This window comes from Oncorhynchus masou, chromosome 33 (genome assembly GCF_036934945.1).
Source record: "Oncorhynchus masou masou isolate Uvic2021 chromosome 33, UVic_Omas_1.1, whole genome shotgun sequence".
NCBI lineage: Eukaryota > Metazoa > Chordata > Actinopteri > Salmoniformes > Salmonidae > Oncorhynchus > Oncorhynchus masou.
This window is the reverse complement of record NC_088244.1, coordinates 6,284,796-6,294,536: the sequence shown is the minus strand read 5'-3', so window position 1 is coordinate 6,294,536 and position 9,741 is coordinate 6,284,796. Positions and strand designations below refer to the sequence as shown.

At 42.0% G+C, this 9,741-nt stretch overlaps 1 protein-coding gene across 7 annotated transcripts; it reads right to left on the bottom strand.

Moving 5' to 3' along the window:
• Positions 1 to 448: 448 nt before the first annotated feature.
• On the bottom strand, positions 449 to 9,328 carry LOC135527737 (aerolysin-like protein). Of its 7 annotated transcripts, XM_064956266.1 has the most exons (5): positions 9,126 to 9,328; positions 4,795 to 4,864; positions 2,909 to 2,939; positions 1,487 to 1,996; positions 449 to 1,205 (listed from the first exon to the last, which is right to left on the bottom strand). In XM_064956266.1, exons 4-5 carry the CDS (start codon positions 1,967 to 1,969, stop codon positions 756 to 758), a joined length of 933 nt encoding a protein of 310 aa, XP_064812338.1. In that variant the 5' UTR covers positions 1,970 to 1,996; positions 2,909 to 2,939; positions 4,795 to 4,864; positions 9,126 to 9,328; the 3' UTR covers positions 449 to 755. The 7 variants fall into 7 exon arrangements, with proteins under 7 accessions (XP_064812338.1, XP_064812339.1, XP_064812336.1 ...); XM_064956267.1 differs by lacking the exon at positions 4,795 to 4,864; XM_064956264.1 differs by lacking the exon at positions 4,795 to 4,864 and having other exon boundaries at positions 2,909 to 2,928; positions 9,130 to 9,328.
• Positions 9,329 to 9,741: the final 413 nt, after the last annotated feature.

The following is a 9,741-nucleotide window of genomic DNA, read 5'->3' as shown; positions in this document are numbered from 1 at the left end:
CAGGCCGAAGATAGTTTTTAGTCAATATTCTTAGTAGCTGTCTATTTACCACCACAAACCGATGCTGGAACTAACACTGCACTCAATGAGCTGTATAAGGCCATAAGCAAACAGGAAAACGCTCATCCAGAGGCGGCGCCGCTAGTGGCCGAGGACTTTAATGCAGGATAACTTAAATCCATGTTACCTCATTTCAACCAGCATGTTAAATGTGAAGCCAGAGAAAAAAACTATGTGGGTGTGAGTGAGTGACTGCATGTGTACTAAAAAACACATTAGATGATTCTTATATTAAATAATACATTAATCAAGATTAAAAATGTGTTAGAAAGAGAAACAACTCAATGTAATGATAATTACAATACTTGTGCGTTTTCTGAATAGTATATCCAATGGAAGTTGAATAAACTTGGGGATATGGCGAAAGGTTACTGACACAGAAGACAAATTCGTTATTATAAATGAAATTTATTACAGTTACATAACATTGTTTTTTATGGTAAATGGTGCCTAAGCATGTAAGAAAACATTTCGTAGTGAATGTTGCTCAATCATTCACACAAAAGGCACCGGATTGTAGGAATGACCCACCTGTTGTTATACCCTCTGCTGAGACAGAAATAAAGAGCTGAGGCAACATGGTTCAATTAGAATTACTCAAAGATGATCATAATAACAGAGAAGGCACACAAAGATTTAGTCATGGTGTCAATTTCTATCACTGTGCATACTATTCATGATGTCATACACTTGTCTCATATCTCCTTTGTGGATACCCTCGCTGAAGTGTAAGTCACACCAGTGTAGATGCCTTTGGATGGGAAGACCAGCTGACTGCCATTCATGCAGGTGATTTTCACTACGGCCTCGTAGTCGAGGTCGATATTTGCTTTCCCCACTGTGATCTCAACATCCATGGTCTTCCCTGGTGGGATCTTCACGTTGATGGTATCCGATTCTGTTATGGACTCTGACTTCTCCAGGCTGGAGGAATGCTCCACTCCCAAGGTCAAGCTGAACCCTGATGACAGCTCGACCAGATTCGGGATCCCCGCTTTGACAGTCACTTCCAAGGTGGACTCTATCTTGTTGCTGACGGACCAGGAGGAAGTCTTGGTCACGGTTTTGCTGTATGTAACAGATTCTTCTTGAACCAAGGAGGTGTCGTTGTGGTGAGAAATGGATTTCACATATTCTGGTGTCACCTAAAATCAACACACACACAGACACAAGATAAAAATTGTTCAGACAAGACAAAGACAATTTAAGAACGAATCAATAATGAGGAACTGATCAATTGATTTTTAGACAGCCAACAATAAAAACTGATGTGTCTGTATGTGTGTGTGACTGTCCTCGAAATGAGATGCCTGATGAAGGCCGAACCCCATATTGGATTACATGTTTTAAAGTGGACAGCCCCTTAATGTTAGAGCATCGGTAGAGTTTTCCTGAGTCGTCAACACACATCTATAAAAGAGCTCACCTGGGGTTTGAAGAGGGACAGGGTGGGATACTTCATGTCAGTCAGCACGGTCGACTTGACAGCGTTGAGGAAGACGAAGCCCATGCAGTCGATATCCGAGCCAGACCTGCCCTGCAGCCCCAGGCAGATTCCAGACCCCACATCTATGGTGTACTCAGTCTTCAGTCCCCAGCTGGTCATTTTTTCAAAGAACTCCCGGTCCTTACTCGTCTTGAACTTGATGGCACCCAGACGTGTGCCGGCGCCGTTACCCCACAGAGACAGCTTGGTGATGCGCTCGCCGAGGCCAAACTCAAACTCAATGAAAGTTTTCGCTTCTCCAAAGGTCGCAACGCGCCCGTCGGTAAGCTCCACCCGCACAGCTTTGACCTGCCAGCCTTCCACCGCCACTCCAATCTTCTTGAGGGTGGCACCGTTTTTCATACCATGGAATTCAAATGGAATGCCTCCTCCACCACCGATTGTTTTCAGTGTGGTTGCCATGTTGAGTTTGAGTGTGCGTCACGTAACCTGAAATACACATTTGTACAGATTAATTTAAGAAACCTCCAACTCAAAGGAGATCTGATTCAGACATTCAAAGATCTGATTCAGATATTCAAAGCATCAAAAGCAACACATCAGTCTAGGGCAGGGTTCTCCAACCCCGTTCCTGGAGAGCTACCATCCTGTTGGTTTTCACTCCAGCCCCAGTTGTAACTAACCTGATTCAGTTTATCAACCAGTTAATTATTAGAATGAGGTGGACTAGATTGGGATTGGAATGAAAAAATACAGGATGGTAGCTCTGGTATAGGGTGACCAAATCGCTCCACAATCCTCAGGTCACTGAGAATGACGCGTTCTTAAATTGCTCCTGACTCCTCCTTGTCCTCCACCCTCCTCTAATCTTTCCATCTTTATTCACCTGGAATCTATCACACTCATTCCTTCCTCCACAGCTGGGAACCTCAGAGTTACCATGTAGTCCCTCTCCTTCTCCCAGCACCTCCCCACTCCACCTCCTGCTGTTTCTCCTGATCAACACCATGGAGTCCCTCTCCTACACCCAGCACCTCCCACTCTACCTCCTGCTGTTTCTTCCTGATCAACACCATGGAGTCCCTCTCCTACTCCCAGCACCTCCCACTCTACCTCCTGCTGTTTCTTCCTGATCAACACCATGGAGTCCCTCTCCTACTCCCAGCACCTCCCACTCCACCTCCTGCTGTTTCTCCTGATCAACACCATGGAGTCCCTCTCCTACTCCCAGCACCTCCCCACTCTACCTCCTGCTGTTTCTCCTGATCAACACCATGTAGTCCCTCTCCTTCTCCCAGCACCTCCCCACTCTATGTGTAATGATGTATATAAACGTATTGGTGTGTATGAATGTTAGATGCTACATCAGTATATGAGGTTGTTCTTGGTGCTGAAACTTACCTCCCCAAACAAAGTCGCTGCTTTGAAATATCTGAAAGAATAAAGATTGAAGTGAATTAATATATAACAATATCCTTTAAGACAGGCTGAACTATTCACAGGTATGTACTAATATATTATATTATAGGACAATATTCTTTAAGACAGGCAGCAGTACTCACAGGTATGCATTCATATATTATAACGTAGAACAATATTCTTTAAGACAGGCAGCAGTATTCACAGGTATGCATTAAGATATTATGACACTGTCTAATATAGAACAGGGTCTGTCAACATTATAAAGTGCCTGTCCAATTAAAACTAACCATCAGATTTAGTCAAGTAACACTTAAAACCTGAATCATTCAAACTTCATTATTGAATGTAGATACAAACTTTACCTCGATTTCAAATGTTTTCAGAAAAGTAAAGTATTTTATTTGACCTAAGTGTGATGATACTGTCATGTGCTATTAATGCAACAGCTGCATCATTGGTAGTGTAGTCATGATTTGTATTGCTCTATTCTTGAACAATGTGCTTTATGACCCTAAATAGGAATATCTATGATCACAAGGTTGTGCATGCTCTTTTTTTATTTGATTTATTTCACCTTTATTTAACCAGGAAAGCTAGTTGAGAGCAAGTTCTCATTTACAACTGCAACCTGGCCAAGATAAAGCAAAGCAGTGCGACATGAACAACAACACAGAGTTACACATGGAATAAACAAGCATAAAGTCAAAAACATAATAGAAAAAAAGAAAGTCTATATACAGTGTGTGCAAATGGCGTGATGAGGTAAGGCAATAAAAAGCCCATAGTAGCGATGTAATTACAATTTAGCAGATTAACACTGGAGTGATCAATGAGCAGATGATGATGTGCAAGTAGTGATACTGGTGGGCAAAAGAGCAGAAAAGTAAATAAAAACAATATGGGGATGAGGTAGGTATATTGGGTGGACTGCTCAGATAGCTGATATTTAAAGCTAGTTAGCGAGATATGAGTCTCCAGCTCCAGCGATTTTTGCAATTCATTCCAGTCACTGGCAGCAGAGAACTGGAAGGAAAGGCGGCCAAAAGGGGTGTTGGCTTTGGGGATTTTTTATTTATTTATTTTATTTCACCTTTATTTAACCAGGTAGGCAAGTTGAGAACAAGTTCTCATTTACAATTGCGACCTGGCCAAGATAAAGCAAAGCAGTTCGACACGTACAACAACACAGAGTTACACATGGAGTAAAACAATAATACAGTATCAACAAGTCTATATACGATGTGAGCAAATGAGGTGAGATAAGGTGAGATAAGGGAGGTAAAGGCAAAAAAAGGTCATGGTGGCAAAGTAAATACAATATAGCAAGTAAAACACTGGAATGGTAGATTTGCAATGGAAGAATGTGCAAAGTAGAAATAAAAATAATGGGGTGAAAAGGAGCAAAATAAATAAATTAAATTAAATACAGTAGGGAAAGAGGTCGTTGTTTGGGCTAAAATATAGGTGGGCTATGTGCAGGTGCAGTAATCTGTGAGCTGCTCTGACAGTTGGTGCTTAAAGCTAGTGAGGGAGATAATTGTTTCCAGTTTCAGAGATTTTTGTAGTTCGTTCCAGTCATTGGCAGCAGAGAACTGGAAGGAGAGGCGGCCAAAGAAAGAATTGGTTTTGGGGTGACTAGAGAGATATACCTGCTGGAGCGTGTGCTACAGGTGGGAGATGCTATGGTGACCAGCGAGCTGAGATAAGGGGGGACTTTACGTAGCAGGGTCTTGTAGATGACATGGAGCCAGTTGGTTTGGCGACGAGTATGCAGCGAGGGCCAGCCAACGAGAGCGTACAGGTCGCAATGGTGGGTAGTATGTGGGGCTTTGGTGACAAATGGATGGATGATCAGTGACATATACCTGCTGAAGCGCGTGCTACTGGTGGGTGTTGTTATCGTGACCAGTGAGCTGAGATAAGGCGGCGCTTTACCTAGGATTGTAACGGCGTTCGTCTGTAGAAGGAGAAGCGGACCAAAATGCAGCGTGGTGGTTACTCATGTTTTTTTAATGAAGAATGAACTATACATGAAATAACTTAATATACAAAACAACAGACGGAACGTGAAAACCTATGCAGCCTATCTGGTGACTACAAACACAGAGACAGGAACAATCACCCACGAAATACTCAAAGAATATGGCTGCCTAAATATGGTTCCCAATCAGAGACAACGATAATCACCTGACTCTGATTGAGAACCGCCTCAGGCAGCCATAGACTATGCTATACACCCCCAAGACGAAACACACCACAATAAACCCATGTCACACCCTGACCTGACCAAATAAATGAAGACAAACACAATATAATACGACCAGGGCGTGACAAGGATAGACTTATAGATGACCTGGAGCCAGCGGGTCTGGCGACGAATATGTAGCGAGTGCCAGCCGACTTGAGCATGCAAGTCGCAGTGGTGGGTGGTATAGGGGGCTTTGGTGACTAAATGGATGGCACTGTGATAGACTGCATCCAGCTTGCTGAGTAGAGTATTGGAAGCTATTTTGTAGATGACGTCGCCGAAGTCGAGGATCGGTAGGATAGTCAGTTTTACTAGGGTAAGTTTGTTGCAAATTAGAAAGCTGATTCTAGATTTGATTTTGGATTGGAGATGTGTGATATGCGAGTCTGAAAGGAGAGTTTACATTCTTGCCAGACATCTAGGTATTTGTAGATGTCCACATATTGTAGGTCAGAACAGTCCAGAGTAGTGATGCTAGTCGGGCGGGTGGGTGCTGGCAGCGAACTGTTGAAAAGCATGTATTTTGTTTTACTAGCGTTAAAGAGCAGTTGAAGGCCATTGAAGGAGTGTTGTACGGCATTGAAGCTCGTTTCGAGGTTAGTTAACACAGTGTCCAAAGAAGGGCCAGATGTATACAGAATGGTGTCGTCTGGTGGATCAGGGAATTACCCTCAGCAAGAGCGACATTGTTGATATACACAGAGAAAAGAGTTGGTTCGAGAATTGAACCCTGTGGAACCCCCATAGAGACTGCCAGATGTCCAGACAACAGGCCCTCCGATTTGACACACTGAACTCTGTCTGCAAAGTAGTTGGTGAACCAGGCGAGGCAGTCATTAGAAAAACCAAGGCTATTGAGTCTGCCGAAATGAATACGGTGATTGACAGAGTCGAAAGCCTTGGCCAGGTCGATGAAGATGGCTGCACAGTATTGTATTTTATTGATGGCGATCATGATATCGTTTAGGACCTTGACCATGTCTGAAGTGCACCCATAACCAGCTCGGAAACCGGATTGCACAGCGGGGAGGATACGGTGGGATTCGAAATGGTCAATGATCTGGCTTTCGAAGACTTTAGAAAGGCAGAGCAGGATGGATATAGGTCTGTAACAGTTGGGTCTAGAGTGTCACCCCCTTTGAAGAGGGGAATGATTGTGGCAACTTTCCAATCTTTAGGGATCTCGGATGATACGAAAGAGGTTGAACAGACTGGTAATAGGGGTTGCAACAATGGCGGTGGATAATTTTAGAACGAGAGGATCCAGATTGTCTAGCCCAGCTGATTTGTATGGGTCCAGGATTTGCAGCTCTTTCAGAATGTCTGCTAAATGGATTTGAGTGAAGGGGAAGCTGGGTGAGACTCGGGCAAGTAGCTGCGTGTGTTGCAGAGCTGTTGGCCGGGGTTGGGGTAGCCAGGAAGAAAGCATGGCCAGACGTAGAGAAATGCTTATTGAAATGTTTGATTATCATGGATTCATCAGTGGTGACCGTGTTACCGAGCCTCAGTGGGCAGCTGGGAGGAGGTGCTGTTGTTCTCCAAGGACTTTACAGTGTCCCAAAACCATTTTGAGTGAGAGCTGCAGGATACACATTTCTGTTTGAAAAAGCTAGCTTTTGCTTTCCTGACTGACTGCGTGTATTGGTTCCTGACTTCCCTGAGCAGTTGCATATCGCGGGGATCAAGGGCAGTCAGGCAATCTTCTCCAGATTGCCTGGTAGAAAGTGTAGACAGACACCCATAAACACTTTTTAGACACTAGACATGTTAGAGCTGCAGTGCAGTTCACCTGCAGTTTAATAGTTTAGAATCTGTCATTTCAGTATGAAATACTAGTTAGTCAAATCCAGATGAAAAGGAAAGCTTGGTATAAAGCACTACATTCAGTCTACTATATAGGAACAACTAAACATCATACTAATCACACCACATCTGTGTATCTGAGTCAAATTAATCCTAGTGATAATATAGTATAAATACAACATGAACATGCAACAATAAATATGAATAGCTAGAGAAACCTGTGTTTTGTTACTCACCTGAACACATATTACACAGGATCAGCAGAGCTAGCTAGATAAACCTGTGTTTAGTCACTCACCAGAACACATATTACACAGGATCAGCAGAGTTAGCTAAAGAAACCTGTGTTTAGTCACTCACCAGAACACATATTACACAGGATCAGCAGGGCAGGCCAACGTCAACCATGTGAAAACACAAACAATAGCAGGCCAAAGTGAACAATGTGAATACAAAACACCATGTCATATATTCTGATCAACTACAAATAATGACCAGTAAATCAACAGTTTCATCATTTGGGAAACATTTGTTCCATGAAATGTGCAGTTAATTAGTAGTAACATTGTTCAACATTATTTTTTCACTTAGCAAGATGAGTAGTTTAAGATTTGATTTTATTAACATACAACGCTAATGCCGGCCTCAGATTCAAAGATGGAAATAGATTATCTAATTAAAGTAAGCTTTCATGTTAAAGCTGCATTAGGTAAGATTTTAAACATTTGGTGAAATTGTCATCACGCATTGTCAACTATCAGTATGTAAAATATTCTGAGAGAAGATCCAGCACCGGCCTTCAAAGCATCGCTGGTCCACTTTTCATTTTCCATTTGTTTTGTCTTTGTCTTACACATCGGCAAACACACAATCTGTTAATCGCAGGGTAGCCTAGTGGTTAGAGTGTTGGACTAGTAATCAAAAGGTTGCAAGTTCAAATCCCCGAGCTGACAAGGTACAAATCTGTCATTCTGCCCCTGAACATTGAAAGTAAGATTTTTTTCTTAACCGACTTGCCTAGTTAAATTAAACAGCGGGTTTCATTCCCCCAATTACTTGTTCATTTATTTAACCCTCCGTTCCCAGTAGTCTGTTTGTGAGTAATTGTTTGTATGGAGTAAGGTCCGTTAATGGGGGCTCTCTTTATTGTATCGCATTTGTATATTTTGAGTAAAGTACCTTAATTTACTCATATCTGCTGTCCTGCGCAATACTCCCCTACACCAGCTACACACAGACCGTATTACACTGCCCCTCGCTCTGCAATCACTCTGAAAAATCGTTCCAGCCAATCATGTCCCTACTAGAGATGTACCTAATGTGCACAAAAATTTTGATTTCAACAGATAAATATACGTGATGAATTACATCAACTTCATTATTTGGGATTCATGAACAGTTATGTCTGCAAGTGAGACAGTAGAGTCCCTCCCCTCCTGTTCAGCTGCGGCAGGGTCTATCTCTGACAACAGAGGAGCAGTTGTTGGAGACAGATAAATGTTTGTTTGTTGGTAACATGCCTGTTTATGCATTCACTATACATTATGGATAATAAAGTTGGTAAAGTGACTGAACAAAGCCTGTTATTTGCCCGAGATAGCACCAATCACCTACTTTGAACATTTCAGAACTCAATGCTAGATGTGTCAATCAGTGTATTCAAGGTTAAGAGACAGCTTGATGTAAAGCACTACACTCAACAGTCTGGGCCAATTGACTTATTGTGTGTTACTAACAAATTGCAGTTAAATACCATAACTCCCACCTTGGAGCAATCAGTGTAATTTTGTAAATGTTGGATCTCTATGGCAAGATGAATCATTCACCCAAGTTTTGTCAAAATCAGCCCAGTGCTCTCAGAGATATCTTGTTTTACTAAAGTACAAACAAACATACCAACAGACGGACAGAGACAGATCCGTAGTCCCCTCCCCAATTTCATCTTGGGGAACAACAAACCCATACCATGCTTGTTTAACTAGACTTTTTAACTGATGTAGCAACTGTTTCAGAATATTGGAAGCATTGTCACCTGAAGTGTTTTGTTAATTAGTTGGTTAAAATAAAAATGTAGCTCTCAAATATTCCTCATATAGCAAGTATAATCATTAGCATAATAACTATTCAGGGACATTGTGTACTTACATACAATGATATGCAGTCCTCAGCGTTAAGGATGACTATAGAAGATCTTGATGGAAGAAAACTGATTGGTTCTGAGCTTCCGAGTGAAGTTCAATTGTTTAACACCAAAAGATGCAACAGCTGAATACGTGTCTCTGGAGTGGAGAAGCTTCTCTTATATAGCAGCAAAACTCCCCTCAAGCATTACAATGATGTGCGTCAGTAGTTTTCTGTTGAATTTACACAAAACCTTTCACTTTGATGAAGGCATTGTATAATCATGACCAACGTGTATCAACAGTTTAACCACTCTTGGCAACACCTCCTCTTCTTGCTGCCACATATTTTGGGGGTTTCCAGTCACTTGCCAAAACAATCTAATTTGCAACAACACCTTTCTATACTCATACTAATACACTATATAAGATAAGAAGAAAGGTGATATCTAGAACCTAAAATGCGTATTTAGCTGTCCCCATAGGAGAACCCTCTGAAGAACCCTTTTTGGTTCCAGGTAGAACCCTTTTGAGTTCCAATTAGTTCTGCAAGGAACCCAAAAGAGTTCAACCTGAAACCACAAAGAGATATATTTGGAACCAAAAATGGTTATCTTATGGGGAGAGACTGATAACCATTT

Coding starts and splice junctions, on each gene's coding strand:
- LOC135527737 (XM_064956266.1), bottom strand. CDS start 1,969: ATGGCAACCACACTGAAAACAATCGGTGGTGGAGGAGGCATTCCATTT. Junction 1,206..1,486: donor TGTCCCTCTTCAAACCCCAG/GTGAGCTCTTTT, acceptor TGTTGATTTTAG/GTGACACCAGAATATGTGAA.